The 20,319-nt window shown below is 46.6% G+C and overlaps 1 protein-coding gene across 1 annotated transcript; it reads right to left on the reverse strand.

Moving 5' to 3' along the window:
• Positions 1–17,327: 17,327 nt before the first annotated feature.
• On the reverse strand, positions 17,328–19,888 carry FOXD1 (forkhead box D1). Its single transcript, XM_055421707.2, has one exon. The coding sequence runs from the start codon at positions 19,369–19,371 to the stop codon at positions 17,968–17,970; it is 1,404 nt and encodes a 467-aa protein (XP_055277682.1). The 5' UTR covers positions 19,372–19,888; the 3' UTR covers positions 17,328–17,967.
• Between the last annotated feature and the right edge of the window lie 431 nt (positions 19,889–20,319).

Below are 20,319 nucleotides of genomic sequence, written 5' to 3' on the forward strand. Positions count from 1 at the left end.
CCTCCCACCTTCAACCTTTCCCAGCATCAGGGTCTTTTCAAATGAGTCAGTTCTTCAAATCAGGTGGCCAAAGTATTGGAGTTTCAGCTTCAGCATCAGTCCTTCCAATGAATATTCAGGACTCATCTCCTTTAGGATGGACTGCTTGGTTCTCCTTGAAGTCCAAGGGACTCTCAAGAGTCTTCTCCAACACCACAATTCAAAAGCATCAATTCTTCAGCACTCAGCTTTCTTTATAAGTCCAACTCTCACATCCGTACATGACTACTGAAAAACGAAAGCTTTGACTAGATGGACCTTTGCTGGCAAAGTAATGTCTCTGATTTTTAATACGCTGTCTAGGTTGGTCATAACTTTTCTTCCAAGGAGCAAGTGTCTTTTAATTTCATGGCTACAGTCACCATGTGTAGTGATTTTGGAGCCCCCAAAAATAAAGTTTGTCACTGTTTCCCCATCTATTTGCCATGAAGTGATGGACCAGATGCCATGATCTTAGTTTTCTGAAGGTAATCTCAAACATTACCTCCCCTGCAAAGCCTTTCTTGATCCTCTTAGCATAGTTATTTCTTTCACTGTGATCTTACATGAATCAATTCATACTTCTATTGAAGCTTATATTTGAATTAGTATACATGTCTTCTCCCCCAACTTCTCCAACCAGATGTGTTATTTTTTCTTTGTATCCACAGCATATCACACCATGGCTGAGACATACTGAGGTGTCCACTCAATGCAAGATGGGTAAATGAATGAAAAATCAAATGTAGGTATTTGGCTAGCCTTGATCATTTGTTTTAGTTTTAATATCCATATTTTAATATTATCTTTATTTGTACTTTCTTCAATCTTTAATATATGTTATGCTTGTAATACTATATAGACCCAAGAATCTGGTAACAGATTCCCAAGTTTTGACACTTTTATAGCATTTCATAAGAAGTGGTTTTAGTTTGTTATTACTTTTTTCATGTATTTTATTACAGTTTTAAATGAAAATGTTTACAATCTTTTCAAGAAGTTTCGTTGAAATTATGCCAAGTAATATTTCTTAAGTTGCTTTATTTTTAAAATAATAAACTGTTTTCAAGTAAATTAATGAGAAAAATTTTTCGATAAAGTACTAGAGATTTTTCTATAATAAATTTTTGTCAGATACTCATGACCAAGTTCTTCTGCTCAAGTCTTAGATTCTGTGTGGTCCCTTCTCGCTTCTTTAAACAGATGGGAGCCCATATATGTGAGCAGGTAGATGAATGGATGGAATAAAGAGGCCAATCTCTCTCTCCACATATAAATCTCCAAAAATAATAGGATACATGTGTGTAAAAGTGGTAAACCACTAATAATATTTAGAACTCCACAATTCCTAGAGGAAATAAAATAATAAAGCAATAAAACATTCAAGGAAAAGAACAAGTACCATAGTTAAAACACTGGCATCAGAACTCAAAACTGGTCTGACATCCAGTCACTCATGATTTGGTCTGCTTACAGTGGGAATTTAAGATTGTTTCTGTGTCATGGTCCACTTACCGACAGGCAGACCAGATCTCCTGGGCGGGCTCTGCATTGAATCTGAGCCCGATAGAGATGTCTTCATGTCGATAGAGATGTTTAACAACATGACTAGTGGTAGTACTGGTTGAATCACCTTTAAACACTTTGGTAGAGGGAGTAAGAGTCACAGCCATGTCTCGAGTTAATAAATGTTAACATTTCATTGGCCATAGTTCAATTACAAGACAGATAAGGTAAAGAGTAGAGCCTTGCTTAAAAAGAGATTGGTAACTGCTACCCTTTGAACACTCCATATTTTAACATACTATTTTAAAAATAAGACACACATTTTCAAGGACTTAATTTACAGCCATGCTCTAGAAATGAAACCAGATTTGTAAACCTTTGTTTGTCAGATCTTATGCATGAAAACGAGTGTTTCCTTCTAAGCAGTCACCATAGGAGGTCACGTGATACCGGTGATGCTCTCACTCCCAAGGCCATTTTGAGGACTCTTTTTGTGACCAGTTTACACTAGATGATAAATCTTCAGGTACACTCTGGTTTTGCAAAAAAGCTGTTTCACCCCATGTAGTCGTCTGTCTTATTCATGGTATTTAACTCTCAGTGGCATTTGGCTATTTGCAAAAATCAAATCCACCCTCAAAGAATGAAGTTTTTCAAACAAATGGGCAGATTGTTTTAGTTTCCAAGAAAGTTTCAGCATTGGGCCTATCAATAGAAAATACAGTGTTAAATGATGTCTTTTAAACATTGCTTGTAAAATATCTGTAGCAAGGACAGGGCTAAATTCATTGTTATTAATTATGAGAAACCAACCAATGAAAGCTCTTGTCATCAACAGAGCCTTCTACTAATAGGACATTGACTAAAGCATCTCTTACTTATTTTTTAACTTTTTATTGTGAAACTATTATAGACTCAGAAGAAGCTGCCAAAATAGTACATAGAGTTCCATGTACCCCTCACTCGGTTTCCTCCACTCGGTGGTGCTGTGTCATACAACTAACTGCAGTACCGTATGACAGCCAAGACGCTGACGTTGCCTAACACCATTCAGTAGCTTATAGGTTACAAGAGGACTTATCTTCGCCAGTTTCTACATGCATTCGTGTGTGTGTATGTAGTTCTGTGCGATGTTATCCCATCTATAAATTCATGTAACTACCACAAGAAACAAGGCACAGAACTCTTTCATCACTAGAACTCCCTCCTGCTTGTGTTGCGTGTGTGCCTAGTCGTATCCAACTCTCTGTGACCCCATGGACTGTAGCTCACCAGGCTCCGCTGTCCATGTGATTTCCCAGGCAAGAATACCGGAGTGGGTTGCCATTTCCTTCTCCAGGGGATCTTCCCGACCCAGGGGTCAAATCTGTGTCTCCTCCATCTTCTGCATTGCTGGTGGTTTCTTTACCTCTTGAGCCACTGGGGCATCTATAGATTCATGTAACTACTATGACAAACAAGGCACAGAACTCTTTCATCACTGCAGCTCCCTCCTGCTACACTTTTGTTTATGAACCCCTTCCACCCTTTCTCCGTCCCATGACAACCAATTTGTTTCCATAGTTTTGTCATTTCAAGAACATTATATAAATAGAATCATCTAATATATAACCTTTTGAAGTTTACTTTTTTCACTATGCATAACACGTTTAAGATCTGGGGTTTTTTTTTTTTTGCATCACCAATGTGTGTGTGTGTTTGTCGCTCAGTTGTGTCTGACTCTGCACACCGTGGACTGTAGCTTGCCAGGCTCCTCTGTCCATGGAATCCTACTGGCAAGAATACTGGAGTGGGCTGCCATTCCCTTTTCCAGGGGATATTCCCAACCCTGGGATCGAACCCGGGTTTCCCGCATTGAGGCAGGTTATTTACCATCTGAGCCACCAAGGGAGCCCAATAGTTTACTCCTTTTTATTGCTGAGTAGTACCGCATTGCATGAATATCCCAGAATTTCACCCCCTGAGGGACATTTGGGTTGTCTTCTTTTTCGCTATTGCTCTTACAAATAAGTCTGCTGTGGACATTTATGCACAGATTTTTCTGTGAACATAAATCTTCATTTTCCTGGGTAGATGCCTGGGGTATAGTTGCTGGGCTGTATTCTAAAGGAGATCAATCCTGGGTGTTCATTGGAAGGACTGATGCTGAAGCTGAAACTGCAATACTTTGGCCACCTCATGCGATAAGTTGACTCACTGGAAAAGACTCTGATGCTGGGAAAGGTTGGGGGCGGGAGGAGAAGGGGACGACAGGGAATGAGATGGCTGGATGGCATCACCGACTCTGTGGACATGAGTTTGAGTGTACTCCGGGAGTTGGTGATGGACAGGGAGGCCTGGCGTGCTGTGATTCATGGGGTCGTGGAGAGTCGGACACGACTGAGCGACTGAACTGAACTGAACTGATGATAGGTGCATGTTTAGTTTTGTAAGTAACTGACATACTCTTTCCAGAGTGACTACCATTTTACAGTCACACCAGTAATGTATGAGAGATCCAGTTTCTCTGCATCCTCACCAGCAACGGGTGTCATTGTTCTTTTCAATTTTGGCTACTATAATGGGAATGTAGTGTTTTTCTTTTTTTGCCTATTTCTGGAAATTACTGATTCAATTTATAGGACTGGTCCGATGAAAATTCAGTAGAAATTATTTTTTGTCTTCACAGTGCCTTTCTGGATATGAAGTCCATGGCTTATTGTATATTTATGTTAACTTTTTAGATTTAACATTATAAAAAGATATGTTCTCTACTTCAACTTTAGCAATATCCACTAATAAGCAATCAAAACCTCACTTTAGTCTCTTCTGTCCCATCTTGTAATTTAGCCCATGGCACAAACATGCCCATGCCTAAAAATGCTGTCCTTCCTGGGGGAAAACTCAGTAGTGGCTGCATTCTCCTGTTTCTTTGGAGGGAAGGAGCACTATGATGGGCTCACTGCTGTCTCTGGTTGGAGAGAGCAGTCTTTGTGGCTGGATTGCTGGGGATCCTCGGGGACAGCAGGACCGTCATAATCCTATAGGTTTGCTGTGCTTCTTTCATTCATAGGGTGCAGTTTTCTCTGTTCAAAGTTAACTGGCTTGTATGATGACCCATGGATGAGACCCAAGTATAGATGGCTAGATTAGTTGCAAAATGAACACTTTCAAACAAAATTCAAAGTGCACTTGACAGGCTGTGGCACTAAGTACTTGCATGTCTGAGATAAAACGAGCTGGATGCATTTATGTTCCCCCCTCAAGTTCATGCCATTCTTTGTGAAGAGGCCTAAAGTACTTCCTACTGTTGAAATGGTGAGTAGGAAACAAAATCCAATGACAAAAGCAGCTTGTGGCATCTGCTTCCTCTGCATTCACCCACAATTACATCTTGATAATGATGTAACTAACAGTTGTTGCAGGTAAACCATTTCATCTTGTTTACTTATGTACTCGTAATCATAAAATTACCTCTGCTGGTTGATAATGATGTATTTTGGAGGAGGAGGGGTAGAGCTGGGAGGGATGTTTGTTTTTAATTTAATGTTGCTTGTTTTCAATTTGGGAGTAAGTTAAAGCTTTCCAGTGTCTGTCTGGCCTTCTTGATCTATATAAATTGACTTACCATTTAAATTGTCTTATAAATAGGAGTTTCAGCAGATGAACCTCAAAAACATATTGATGAGTAAAAGAAGCCAAACAAAAAACTATATACAAACTGTATAACTCCATGTATCTGAAGTTCAACATTTAAAAACAATCTGTAGTGATAGAAATGAGAATGGTGGTTGAGGGTGGGGTGGTATTGACTGGAAAGGAGCATGGAAGAATCTTTGAGGTGTTTAAAATGTTCAATAACTTGATCGAAGTAGTGGTTACACAGTTTACCACGTTGTATGCTTACGAGTTGAGTAGTCTAGTTACTGTTATTTAATTAAAATTTAAATTAGCAACTGTAATGAAAAAGTAAGAGGTTTGATGATTTAAAATCACAGACAGAATCAGTTTTGGCTTCTCATTTCTGTTTCCAGGAGTTTTAAATTTTGTAAATTATAATTTTCCCCATTGTAAGTGAACCACTTTGCTTTTCTCTTTTCGTTTTCTCTGCCCCTCCCAGCTTCTTAACAAGTTAGATTTTTGTTGCAATGTCATGCATATTGTAACTGTTAAAATATTATGAAGCAGGGTGTGGAAGCAATAAAAATTTATTAAGATCACTTTAGGCCTTTAAAAATTCCACAATTCCTTTCACTCACATGACATCCTTCATTCCTTTTTTTGAAGTTTGGATCCAAGGAATTCTGCATGCTGTGTGTGGGTTGACTTTTAGTTAATAGCATCTTTTGCTGAGGTTCCACTTGTCTAAATTAACAAGATCAAGAACAATGACCTGATGATATTTCTTTGTATACCTGGCACTTTTCCAAAAAGAAGGATTAGGATAACAAAAGGGGGGGGGCGGGTGAAGAGAGAGAAAAAGGAAGGAAGAAAAGGGAAAGAACTCTACCCTCTCAATCTACTTTATTCTAGGGCAAAATGTGTTTCAAATTTTTGTAAAAATATCAGATATCTCTCACCAAGAAAATGAACAAATAACCTTACACACATACACAAAATCTGTAGTTGAAATGTGTCTGCTATTTCTCATTTCTGTCACTTGTTCCTCTAATACCTGTGTCTTGGTACCTTCCTACTAAGCCATGACAAAGCTAACATCTGCATATAAACGTGCGGGTCGAGGGGGGCGGGGGCGGTGTGGCTAGAACGTATAACTTGCTTGAGGAATTGAACCAAGTCAAGTTTAGCTTCCTAAGGCGTATCTGAAGCGTTGATCTCTGAGTCCTGTCTGACTCTTTGCAAGCCCACAGCTGGGGACACTCCCCTGTGCGTGGAATTCTTCAGGCCAGAATACTGGAGTGGGTAACCTTTCCCCTCTTCAGGAGATCTTCCCAACCCAGGGATTGAACCCGGGTCTCGCACGTTGCCATGGCTGGCAGATTCTTTACCGTCTGAGCCACGCACGACGGAAGTCCCAAGGCGTATGTGGGGATGGGCCAATACGAAAGGAAGAAGGCCGACGTGTACAGTAACAATCTGGCTAGGCACATAATACACGTTTATTTTAAAAGCCTGGTAAGAGAAAGTACAAATAATTATGTGAGTGAAGAACTTCTATAACAGCGTGACACTATGCTAGTATAGTAGATCAAGAGGTCACCTGAGACTCCCATTCCCAGAATCTTGACTTGGAAAATTCATGTTTTAAAATTAAGGGAAAGAGTAACCTACACAGAGGCAGTGTGAAAATTCCCGAGGATGGAGGGGAAAATCTGGAGCCTGCCAAATGCTAAAGGGTGCTTTTCCACTAGGCTGCCCCCAACTTCTCTGGCCCGCTGCACGTCCTACCGCAGTTGTCTGGGCCCCCAGCCTGGGCAGAGTGAGGGGCGAGCGGTGCGCGGGAAAGGCGAGCCAGCAGCAGGTGGGCAAGTGGCGGACTTCTATCTCTGGGAAGGAAATGGACTGAGATGAAAGGGCGGAAAGCAGTGCCGCTCAGGGCTTGTGTCTCCGGGATCCCGGCCTGTTCGAAATCGCCCCGGGCTCCTCTAATTAGAGAAGGGATGCAGGGTGGGCATTAGTTCCCAAACGTTTTAATCGAGCCTCTTTTCAATGGCCAGGGATAAATGTTGCCACTGTTACTCTGTGCTGAATGGGTCGCGAAGACCCCCGCCCGGCCCCCAGCGTGGCCATTCAGGGCTCTTTTCACAACCTCTAAGCGTTTCAGTCCCTGGGCCTAGCGACACTCCAGAGCGCTCCTAATTAGTCTAATTAGAAAGGTGGATTGATAGATGGGAAGGAGACAAGAGTTGGGTTAGGAAGATGCGCAATGCTGCCAATTTCGGCTTGGTAGCCTCTTATTCTCTCCAGAAAGAAAAGGCGGAAAAGAAGGAGGCTGGAGCCGGAGCCAGCCAGCCCGCCCTGCGGAGGCTCGGCTCCCGCGGGATCCGCGAGCTGGGCGGTCGCTGACCCCGCGCTTCCCTCGCTCTGCCGGAGCAGACAGCGGGCACCTCCGGCTTCTCCCAGAGCGAGTCTCGGGGCCTCGGGACGAACAGCCTTTGCGGAAAAAGGCTATAAGGAAGGGCCGAGGCCGAGAGCCGCACGGCCTGGCGCCCCGGCCCGGAGCCTCTCCGGCCCGCCGCCGCCCCTTCCTCCCCGGGAAAGCGGTGCAGAGGCGCGGCCTGGGCAGCACGGCCGGCGGGCCGGGCAGCGGGGACTTCGGGGGGTCACGACCGGAAGGTCGGTGCGGGGCCTCTGCGTCCCGCCGCGCCACGTGGCCACTCCCCGCGCCCTCCCGCCCCGGGCCTTGCGGGCTGTCCGAGCTGCGCTTCGTCTCAATAAAGCCGAAACCCCAAGGGGGAAAGAACTTTGGTTTGAGAAGGAGGCTTAACTGCGTGCGGCCGTACGCTGGGTGCGTGCGACGTTCCTTCGCCCGACTCCGCGAGCAGGCCCCTCACCCGCGCCGCCCGGCTGCCGCGCGCTCCGGGTAGTCGCGCGCAGAGCGGCCGGGCCCCGCGCATTCCTGCGCCCGCCGTGGCCCGGAGCAGCGCGGGTGGCTTCAAGAACACTGAACCTTTAATTGGGCCATAAATCAGACAGGGGAGTGCAGTGGAGTTTGTGCAGGTGTAAAAACAGAGGGGAAAGCCTGGGCTGAGCAGCCAAAGCGCCCGGGCAGGTCAGAACCTCCAGCAAACTAACATCTTGATAAGTCCGCTGACAACAAAATAAACAGTGGAGAGGGCCGGGGAGGCGGGGAGCGCGGTCGCCCGCGGCCCGCGCGCAGCAGCACAGCGGCCGTCTGCTGGGTGGAGGCAGGCCTCTCCTGGGTTTGTGTCTGGGGCTCTTTTTCGGGGCGGGGGGCGGTACTTAGGGAGGAAGGAGAAGCAAAATTATCTCCCTTTTCGCCCTCTCGCTTTCAGCATCGCGTTCTGTTGGACAGAGAGCCCCAGGGCTGTCAGACGGCGAAGGGTTAGGAAGTGCGCGCAGCCTCGCCGACCCCGGCCCAGTCCGAGAGCCGGAGCTGTTGGAGATCGAGGGCCTGGCCGTTGCGCCCGGGGCGCGCGGGCCTCGCTGAGTCGCGACGAGTCCCTGCGCCCCCTCCCAGACGCGGCGCCACCGAGAGACAGACCACCGGCTCCCGCTTCATTTCAGGGGCTGACGAAGGGAAAACACTGCTGCGCCCCTGGCCGAAGGAGGTAAACCAAGTAGAAAGGGCGACCAAAAATTAACTTGGTGCACCGCTCGGGAGCAGCACCCTGTCAAAACCCTACGGAGACGTTGGCACAAGCGGCAAACGGATTCACAGACAAAGGAAAACCATACAAGTCTCGTTAGATCATTTTTCTGGACATTGTTTAAGGTCTGAAAGGGACCAAATCGTTTCAAAATGTTGCCAGTAAAAATTATCCTATGTGGAATGCAACTAATCCTTTTAGGTTCCTGTCAACTGTTTCCACAAAAGGAATCCGATTTTTCAAATCAAAGATCCAAAAGTCTTCGGGGAGAGATTTATTACATGCCAGAGCTTTAGTTACAGAATAGAGTTACAATAACAACTCGTACCCACCAACTCCCCAAAATAAGGGATCCCATCCCACACAGTTCTAATGACGTGTGGGGGATGGTTTGCTGGAGTCCTGCTAAATATGCAGATGGGAGGAGAGTGGGGGAAGGGGGAGGAAGGCAAAGAAATATTAAATTCCTTAAACAGACCAACAGAACACATCGCCTCAACATTTTTGTTCTCTGTACCCCTGGTTCCTTTTGAAGAAGAAAACAAGACCCAAACTTGGTGACCTGCCCTCAGTTTCTTGACTTTAAGGTGAGCTTAATGCTTGAGTCCTGAAAAACTCTTCCGAACCCTGACTTCTCTGAGTTTGCATATTAGTGTGTCTACAGTGTCTGCAAGTGGAAAATATTTAAAAGTGAGAAAAGACTACAAGAAAATATTTTTCTTAAAATTTTTTTAAAATTTATTTTAAAAGTTTTTCTTTGACTTGGAATACAACGTTTAAGAACAGGAAAAAATTGCCCCAGGGCTTTTCACGGTGCCTCTGCATCTGAGTCTTTCCAGGAAAGCATGTGGACATAAACGCATTTCTTGTAGATGACAGTCTCAGTTCACAGAGGTATGAGTATTTTGTGATGAGCCTGATCATGAAGATCCTCCCCCTCCTTTTCAGTTCTTCACTGATTAGAACTGGTGGCTAGGGATAAGACTGATGGATAAAATTGGTAAAAAGGCTTAAAAACTTGAGAAGAAATTCAAATTCCTAGTTCTCTGAGTGGAGGAGTTTAGTGCCTCCATACCACATAGGCACCTAACTCTTTTAGGTGCTTTGTGAATGAACTGCCACACCAGAAAGATAGTTTCAAGAAGCAACTTCAGTTTAGTTTACAGACAATTGAGTTTTGGTGTTTTTTTTTTTTTTTAATGGTTCTGTTAAGTGGAGAAGTGAAAAAAGATCTTCCTAGCCTTCCGTCCATCCCATTGTTTGCTGCTGAAATGGCTTGTTCCTCCTGTTGCGTGAGTGTATGTTTCTGTTATTAGAGGCAACTTGGCGGTGGGAATTCTCGCATTTGTTCCCTGTATTTAAATTGGGAATAAAGGGATTTGCAGTGTAGCAGGTGCTCAATAAATATTGCAGACTAATCCCACTTTTCAAAGCTTAGAGGTTAAAGAGATGATCAGTAGATAAATAATTAGAGAAAAGAAATAGAACAAGAGACTAGAAGAGGGATTTAAAACACCATTGGTTTGTTTATTTTAGAAGGGAGGAGAAAGTTATCTGTCCAAATATACATCTGACTGAGGTAAGACAAAACACAGTGCCACCTCTTTTCCCCTCATTATTTCTAGAAAGGGTTAAATAACTTAATTTCATAGATAGAGTGGGAATGCTGAAGAAAGATGAGCTATACATGAGGCCAAAAGTTTCTCTTAACTAATTTAAGGATTTGGGTATACTCCAAAGTTTAGAGGTTTTTCTTTTTATTTCCTGGAAGAATATGGATGTGGGAAAGAAGCCACAAAAGAATCATCAGTCTATACATGTGTGTAGGTTTTATGTTTTCCAAAATATTTTCATATAAATTGGCTTATTGATTCTCAAAACCCATCACCACACTCCCCCCAAATATAAATGAGTGTGAAGAAAACTGATCTAATATTTTTAACTGAGTCTTATTTCTTCTGTTGCAACCTCTGGAGGGTTTTGATTTTTTGGTTTGTGATTTTTCCCCCCTTATTTAACAGAATACAATCTTGTCACAGTCATTTTTATATATATGAAACTGCATAAAAAATAAAAATAGAAATAAAAAACCAAATTATTGTTCATTCATAACAGTCCTTCATTATTGACTTGTCAGAAAATGCATCACACCTTTTAATGCTGAAAAATCAGCCTTTTAGTTATATTACAGGAAACTCCTAAGCTAGTGCTCACAGAAGCCTCTGCTCTCTGCCATAATTACTATCTGCTCCCCCTTTCATTGCCAGTCTGTTATTGATCAGAGTTGCACTTAAGAGAGACTCTGTAGTTTGCTTCTGTCTCCCTCTGGGACAGACGGACCCGGGCAAGGCCCATGGCCTCAGATCCATCCTTTCCTGGGGCTCCAGGGACTTGCTGGACCTATGGATGCATGACATAGAATTGCATTCTGCCTAATGGACCAGATAGATTCTCCTTAACAGTAGCATCTTATACAAAGGGAAACATCTTATCTTGAAAAATAGAGACACTCTCACTTTAAGACTAGAAAATTATCTTTCCAGACCTCCTAATTTCAAATTCAGAATTAGAATTTTCCACATTCTCGAAATAAAGATTCTGATTTCAATAGACTGCATTTCTTCCTGAAATGGGGTTTTGTTGTCTTTTACAACTTAGAATTTAGAAAGGGAAAAAAGCATTTGCAGAAACACTTTCTCTGATGGATGCATATGTATGTTTGGCTGAGTCCTTTTGCTGTTCACCTGACACTATCATAACATTGTTAACCTGCTATACCCCAATACAAAATAAAAAGCTTAAAGAAATTATATGTGTGTGTGTATTTTTATAGGGAAACACTCAGGCTAATCTAGTGAATCCAGCCTTGGCATTTCCTTGGTTACCCATTTAAAGATTAAATGGTTACCCATTTAAAGATGGAAGCATTAAATACAGTGTGCTTTAAAACAAAAAAACAAAGACACCTTTTCTCTGGAAAATCAGTGTTATCTTGCATTAAGCACTGTTTCTTGAAAAAATCAGCACAAACACTTTCCTTCCTAGTGTGCAGCTCACAGTTAGATGAAATTTCCCACACTGGCTCCAGCCTGGGTGGCCTCATAAGGGACAAGGAGTGGCTCCAGAGCCTGCCTGGAGGAGGCTGGGCTTCAGAGAAGCTTCTGGTGGTGACTGGCAAGGATAAGCTGGTCACATCCAGGGAAAGATGTAATTCCAGCAGGTGGTCTGGAATTCCCTCCCCCCTCCCCCCCTCCTCCAAGGCATTTCAGGGAGACTGGTGACCAGGAGGTTTGGAGCTTGAGGTAGGACTGCCCCTCGAGAGACTCCAGTGCCTTGTGTTCACTGCACGGGAGCGAAAAACCCACTCAAAACCTGATGTGCAGCTGTTCAAAGACAGTAAAACCACATAGAGGGTGCGGAGTGGGCATATTCTCCGAAAAAAAAAAAACCGATTTGCTTTCTCACTAAATGTTGAGTCAGTTAATATGACTCCTAACATGTTCATTTCCACGTGAAAAGGATGAGACCCTAAGTCTAGTTAAAAAGACCTACTGAACAGTTTAGCAAAAAAAAGTTCTGCCAGTTTGGTAGATTTTAAGCATTAAAAATCAGTAATAAAAGCTGAGGAAATGGACAAATAGTACAGCAGTGAAAAAGGTAAGTCGTCTGTGCCTGTTGTGTGCGTGTGATGTTTTAAAGAAGATTGCTGATGCAAAGAAAAAAAAGCAATGTTAGGAAAAAAATATACAGAACTAGGTGGAGGAAGCTGATATTTCTGAGTAATTGACTTTCAATTCCAAATGTGTCCAAAATGGGCTGGGTATCTCTGGGAAGCCCTGAGTACAGGTGACAGGGAGGAGAACCTAGCAAAAACAAAAAAAATATAAGAAATAAGTGACCTCTAAGGCAATTGCCCTACCAGGGTGGACAATTAATCAATCACAATGATGGTAATACGGTGGCAGTGTGATGTAATGGAAATAAAATGGGACTTAAATGCTGACATCTCAGTAGCTGTGACCTTGGGCAAGTCATATCATTTGAGCCTTTATACTTTTATTTGTAAAGAGGGGTCAATAACAATTATTGTCCTCACTATTTCACAGTGTGGTTGAGAGAAATGTTAGTGAAAGTCCTTTGAAAAGTTAATGTGTGCTGTGGGTTGTAACTGGAATAGACAGGAAAGGGCTTCTGGGGTACTGGTAACATCTACTTGCTGACTTGAAGCTGGTTACACAGGTGTGCTCACTTAAAAGTTAGACTAACTCAAAACAGTTTTTAAAATCACAATTTAATGCTAAGGACAAGGAAAATTAGAAATATGAAGTTTACATATTTTATCTTCACTTCTCTTCCTTCCTTATCACACCCAGAGATTGGGGACTCAAAATGGGGGTTCAATGATAAGAATCAGTTGTTTTCTATGTGTGTTTTTTGCTTGTTATTGAATAGTATTTTCCTGGTATAGAAGCAGGAGTGAACCAGGAAGTTTTCCTGCACACCAGAGGGGCCAACAGTAAAAAGAAAGGAGCCCAAAACTGTTCACATTAAGGGAAAGATGTGACATGTAAAGAAATTATCTGAAAAGTGAATTCAGTTGGGAAAGTATAAGACTGAAAGAGCCCTGAGCAGCTGGTCATGATCAGATTCTCCATCTTTCTGTCAAATGTAATCGTATCTGAGTTGGCAGGGTATTTATTGCTAAAGTCGAAGGGCCAGATTTTACACCAAACATATTTACACATTTACATTCGTGGCCCTATAAACACTCCACGTTTCACTGACTGTGACATCAAACACATTTACCAACAAAAAGCATATGCCTAATTACAAAATCATAGGGGGAAAGGGAGGCAAGTGGCAGCTGATGAGCATGCATGCCTGTGTGTGTATATGTGTGACCCAACTGTGACACTAGGAAACCAAAGACAAGAATGGATACTGACAACGCCGGGCCCACTCCGCTTGTCCTCTGCTCCCCAGGACTATCCTTGTCTGGTTCCGTTCTAAAGGGGGAAGGGAACCCCTGGCATTCCAATTAGTCCTGGGATCACACCCCGATCACCTTGGAGGAACCCAGAGAAACCAAGGTGTTTCCTGGGCAGATGTGTGACCTGGATGGAGTTTGATGCTGATATGGCCTTTAATTGGCCCCTAAATGACTTCTCAGTCCATAATAAAAACAGGTGTGAGCAAAATGTGTAGCCAGCGGAGAATTTCTCAACGAAAACTAGAGCTCTTAATTCCTGGCTTGAGATAGTAACATCAGATCCCTACCCATCAATAGCAGTTGTAATAACACTGTGAGCGGCTCCAAACTTGGTCCTCGGTCAAGCACGGAAATCAGAACCACCAGAGCTAGAGAGAAAAACAAAACAGGCACAACCGCTGGCCTCAGACAGCCTTTAATAAATGACACGGGCTGGTATTCCATCAAAATAATCACCTTCCATCAGAATAACCACCTCCCCCAGTTCTCTCAGAGGACAGGCTAGAGGAAGAAATGGTGGATTAAAAAAAAAACAATAAAAAAAACTGTGAAGGGCAGAAACCTCCAGCCCCCCACGGATGGATTCTTACTACATACACTGTAAGAAGTGTGATAACAAATATATCCCAAATTCCAATTCCATCAGCAGAAAGTTTGGGCAGGAATGGTCCACTGAGTAGGGGGCAGGGAAGGAGAGATATGCAAACAAGATGCCTTAGTAAAACATGAAGAAAGTCCTCGTGATATTTTTTCCTTCCCTTCCTCAGTTTCTTTTCTAAGAGGAAGGGAAGGGCCTCTTAAATTCACAGGATGGGGATGGAGAGGAAACACATTGTTGAGCAGAAGCGCTAGCTTCTTAAAGAAATAAAATAATTACCCAATAGAGAAAAAAAGAAATCAACCAAGAAATGATCTAAGGTCATGACACCATGTGTGGTACAAGAAACAATTCAATCCATAAGGGCTTCATTACCCCCGCAATAGATAACATTTGGCTAAATCTAGCTGCAGATTAAATCTCCGCAGCATAACAGAGTCCTGAATGGAGAGGCTCCTTTTTGTGTGGTCCTTCTCCGGGAGCTGCCTGAACCATTAGTCCCAATATATCCCACTCCCTATTAACTGCAATTCCCTCCCGACTGCGCTTCGGTCATTTGTCTCCAGGCTCTACGGGGGCGTTTGATGAGCAGAGAAACAAGGAGAAGGGGAGAAAAGCCTCGGGTTAATGAGTTGTAGCAAATCCACACTTTGTAGTCGGGAGGAGGAGAGCTGGTGTCCAATGTTTGTCCAACTGGTTTATTTTTCGAGACCCAGCCTATTGAGGAAGGCTTGTTCAAGCCGGTTTCGTCCTTACAAACACACAAACATCCTTCTGTTTGCCTTCAAAGAAAAGGGGACCAGAGCTGGATTTGCATGCGAATGAGGAGCCCCGGGAGGAGACGTCCTGGCCCATCAAAGGCCGCGGTAGCCGGGCGGCCGGGCGGCCTTTGTTCCAGCACCTGCTCGCCCCGCGGCCTGACGGGGCGCGCCCCGAGCTCCTGGCTCACCGGGCCCACTGCCCGTGGTTCACTCCTCGCTTGCCCGGCGGCTCTCGCCTGGCGGCCCACGGCCCACCCCTCGCCTGTCCCCGCGGCCTTCGCTTTCCCATAGGTCGGCCAGCCGTCGGCCAGGCCCGCGGAGCCAGCAAAGCCGACGGGGGAGCCCCAAACCCGGCGGTAGTGGAGGAGCTGCAGTCGCAGGACGCAAAACTCGAGACTGAGGCCGGCGGGTCGGCTTCACAATCTCTCAGGATTCAGGATTCACGACGCACTTGCGGGGGAAGCGGGACCCCGGCTCCTGGTCCCGGACCGAGGACAGCGCTGGATCGCCCAGGCTTTCTTGCCATTCTCTTAAAAGTACTGACAGCCTGGGAGGCGGAGCGCGTCCCTGCACTTTTTTAAAGATGCAGAAATCTGGATAGAGAAAGGGATTAGCCGGGACTCCCAGGTTCAGGATACCCAAGCATCGCGCAAATAGTGAGACACACTATTTTGTTCTTTCGCGCGCTCTCGCTACTTACTTTCAGATAAAAATTCCGATCTATGCGTTACAGAAGGCTTCGAGGCCCGCCAGCAGTGCTTGTGCGGTTTGGGCTCTGCCTGCTAAAGCCTGTCCACCCAGGGCGCCAGTGACATCCGGACCTTCCGGGTTCCAACGTCTCCTCTCCCTTAGGTGGGCTAGGGTAAAAGTAACTTCTCAAAAAAAGACTTTGGTCTAACGAATTTCAACTTGTATCTAGATATCAGTGACAAACTTGGGGGTGATTGTGTTTACTTTAGCCTCTTATTTTCCCTCTTTCAAATATTTCATAGGGGGAAAAGCGCAGAACTTAATTTTGAGGCTGTGAGGGTCAGTTTTTTTCCCTCCCCAAAAAGGGAAGGAAGGATAGGGCATCATAGAATGAATGGCACTGCAAAACACTGGCCTATAATGTGGCCTTTGTTAATTTGCTAGGTTAAATCGCCAGCTCTTCAGATATACACCTGTCCAGATATTTGAAAAAATTAACAATTCACTGATATTAAGCATGAAAATTACTATGCCTTCGTTTTATCTGAAGCCCACATTACTGGTAATAACCAAAACTAGTCTCATCTTTTATAAACTACCTACGATAACTAGTTAAGAAAAATAAAATTTGAAATAAGATATCCTAGATCACCTAAATTTTTAAAATATAAGTAGTTCAATAAACACCTGATGCATTTTCATTCTTTAAAGAGTATAGTATCTGAAATTAAAGATTTTCTTTACATACTCTAAGTTATTCATTTCAACTAGAATTTTGAAGTTAACACTACCTTTTAGAATAAAAACTTCTTTATGCAACTACTGGAATGCTGTCAAAGAAAATAGCTTTAAATACTAGAGCTTTCAAATACAATTAATTTTATGTATGCATTTTCTTGTTTGATTAAAGCTATTTAACTGATAATGAGCTCTATTAAATTTTTTCTAATAAATTTTTAATTCAAAAGTCACATTTGTTTGTGTTACTTACTCCCATTAAAATGTAACCTTATGTTGCAGAATTTTTACAGATTTATAGAATATTGTGCTCAGAATTGAGTGGAAATTAAATGGAGTTGGAAGCTCCAAAATAAAATTTAAAGTTCTATAAAATTATCTTAGAGAACTGTGGCTTTTAAGTATCCTCTGTGCTCTTCAAAATGGAATCAAATAAGATTTGGAAATGTATACCAAAGTAACTTTTATTTGTAGTCATTTAAAAATAATTTCTGATCCTCTGCAATGGTTTTGACTTAGTATAAATGAAAAATCATGGCATGGTGTATTTGTTAAGTTGTCTCTGAAAATTACTTTTCTCTTCTGTAATGGGTTCCTACTTAGCCCACAAGGGAACTTTTTTTAACAGAAAAGAAAATAAACTAAGAAGGGGATGACTAAAGTCGATTCTTTTGGAGAATTTTCTTTGAAAATTATTTATTTCTGAAAAAGTGTAAAAATCTTACATTAGAATAGTACAATAGTTGCCAGTCAAAATTTACAATACTCCTTGTAAAGAATACGCAATAGGTACAAAATAAAAATTCCGCATGTCTATTATGATACAAAACACAGGTTAAAATAAGAAATGATAGCTTTGACTTTTTTCCTTGTGTAAACATGTTAATCATTTTTTCCTTTTCATGAAAAAGCACACCAGACAAATATCCTCAAATAAAAACTATTGCTTCTCTGGCATTCTTCGGGACCTTTACTATTTTTGCATTACTCTTCTGTTGAACATTATCGATCTTTTTTTTTTTTTTTTAACGCCTGGACCTGAGACTCTCTAGACCTCAAAAAGGCTTAGATTTTTAAAAAAATGTTCCCAAAGTCAAGGAAGCCCCATGTGCCTAGACAGAGCGGATCTCCACCAGCATCCCCTTCCTCCCCACCCTAGGTTGGGGGGCTGCAGCATAGGGCGACTTTGCATAAATAGAGGGACCTGCAGAGCCGAAAAGCGCGCCCGAGAAGTTGCCAAACACAGTCTGGTCTGAGAATCCCAAGCGGCGAAACGGGGGCGCGAGGTCGGGAGGGGCCGCGCCGGGAGGAGGGAACAAAACACAAAACCACCCAGATGAAAATAGGAGCCATGATTCCTACCTTCTCTTTCTCAAGCGCGCTAACATAGCGTTATTAACAATTTGAGATCCTAGCAGTAAAGTTCTCGACACTGGACAGGGCAGTCCCTTGGTGCAGAGTCCCTAGGGCGGCCGACGAGGAGACGGAGGAGGCGGCGGCGGCGGCGGCGGCCACGAGCGAGCGGGTGAGCGCGGCGGCCGGACCCACGGCCGCCTGAGTCGCACAGCCGCCGCCGCCGCCGTCGCTACCGCCGGCCGCGGGCGCGGACGGCGTCCCGGGAGATGGGGACGGCGAGGCCTGCACGGCCACGGCGGCCTGCGCGGCGGCGGCGGCGGCGGCGGCCGGGCCCAGGCTGCCCCCGATGATGCTCTCGATGGAGAAGGGCGAGCGCGCCAGCGCCGAGGCGCCCGGGCCGCCCGCCTTGGCCGCCGAGGCCTGCAGGGGGCCGGGCAGGGCGGCGCCGAGCGGGTGCGGCCGGTAGCCGAAGGCGGTCCGGGCCAGCTCGGCTGCCGCGCCGTGGGGCGGCGGCGGCGGCGGGGGCGGCGGCGGCGGCGAGTGCGGGTGGAAGGCGGCGGCGGCGGCCGCGGCGGCGGCGAAGAGGGCCGAGGGCGGCGCGTAGGGCGGCAGCTGCAGGCCGTAGCCGCAGCCGTAGGGGCCGTAGCCGTAGGCGTGCGGGGGCGGCGGGGGCGCGGGCGGGAAGAGCGCGGCGGCGGCGGCCGGGTCCCCCGCGCCCCCCGCGCCCCCAGCGCCGCGCAGCAGCAGCGACTCGGCGGCGGCGGCGTTGGGCGGGAGCAGCGGCTGCCGCTTGAAGCGCTTCCTCCGGCGCAGGAAACTGCCGTTGTCGAACATGTCGGCGGACTCGGGGTCGAGCGTCCAGTAGTTGCCTTTGCCGGGGTTGCCGGGCTCGCGGGGGATCTTGACGAAGCAGTCGTTGAGCGAGAGGTTGTGGCGGATGCTGTTCTGCCAGGCGGGGAACTTCTCCCGGTAGTAGGGGAAGCGGCCGCTGATGAACTCGCAGATCTCGCTGAGCGTCAGCCGCTTCTTGGGGCTCTGCAGGATGGCCATGGTGATGAGCGCGATGTACGAGTAGGGCGGCTTCACCAGCGGGTTCTTGGCGCCGCCGCCCGCGCCCGCGCCGCCGCCGCCCGCGCCGCTGCCGCCACCGGCCCCGGCCCCCGCCCCCGGGGCTGGACCCGGGGGCGCCGGGGAGCCCCCCGTCCGCGGAGCCAGCAGGATGTCATCGTCGTCGTCGTCCTCCTCCAGGTCCTCCAGCTCGTCTTCCCCGGCGTACGAGCGCCGCCGCCGCCGCGCGGGGACAGCCAGGCGGTGCCCGCCGCCGCCGCCCTCGTCGTCCTCCTCCTCTTCCTCGTCGTCCTCGTCCTCGCCCTCTCCCACCACGTCGATGTCTGTCTCCTCGGCGAGGCCGGAGGCATCGGACATCTCCGTGCTCAGGGTCATAGCTGTGGCGCGGCGGCGGCGGCGAGGCGGCCCATAGGGGCGCCGGGCTCCAGGTTCCCGCCGCACCCCAGCCCAGGTCCCGGGTGGCGGGCCCGGCCCGGGGGCGCCACGCTGGGCGGGGTGTGGGAGGCGGGGGGACGGTGCCCCGCGGCTGCGGGAGCTGCGGCGCTGGGGCTGCGCGGCAGCGGCCGAGGGCGCTGCGACTTTGTAACTCCGGCGCCGCCGCGGTGCTCCCGCGATCTCCGCGCTGGTTTGGCTCGGCGCGCACCCCGCCTGCGCGGGGGACTTGACCTTCCTCTCTCCACCAGCAGCCCCTCGCCGCGTCCGTCGAGGAGGGGGTGGCGGGGTACCGAGCGAACAAGTCAAGAGTGGCGGGCGCCCGGGAGGGAGCGGGACGGTCGAGAGTCTAGGGACAGAGCTCGGAGAGGAGAGGGCTGAGTCCAGGAGAGGGCGGACCTCTCCCCGGCTTATAGCTGAAGGAGGCCTGTCACATGGTGTGCACGTCAGAGCGCTGCCCAGGCTAGGGAAAGAAAGCCTAGAAAATCAGCCCTGCTCCGAGAGAAAGTTCACCGTAGGAGGGAGCAGCAACTGTGAAGAGGAGGGAGGAGACAGGACCCCACCATTCCTTCCCAAAGGGGCTGAAGCCTCTGAGTTTCGCGCAGGCTCGTGGTGGTCTGACCAAAGGCCGCGGCACGAGTTCGAGTTCCGTCTCCTCTTCAATGAGCCCTCAACCCGAACCCCAGAAACACTCCCGGGACGCGACAGTTTGACCACTCGATGGCCTATCGGAACCGTCTAGCCAGGATATGACCACCCCTGAGGGTCGTCTGAGGTGGTCCCTGGGGAACGGCCGTGAGATTTATTGAGTTGTTCCATATCCTCCAGATAGAACGAGCGGCTCCCCACGGAATCTGATGAGAACCACCCCCCCACCCCAGTTTAAGCGCA

Source organism: Moschus berezovskii, chromosome 18 (assembly GCF_049115385.1).
Source record: "Moschus berezovskii isolate FMDL1 chromosome 18, NW_MosBer_1.0, whole genome shotgun sequence".
Taxonomy (NCBI): domain Eukaryota; kingdom Metazoa; phylum Chordata; class Mammalia; order Artiodactyla; family Moschidae; genus Moschus; species Moschus berezovskii.

What these genes read in the sequence shown, in the direction of transcription:
- FOXD1 (XM_055421707.2), bottom strand. Translation starts at nt 19,371, where the DNA reads ATGACCCTGAGCACGGAGATGTCCGATGCCTCCGGCCTCGCCGAGGAG.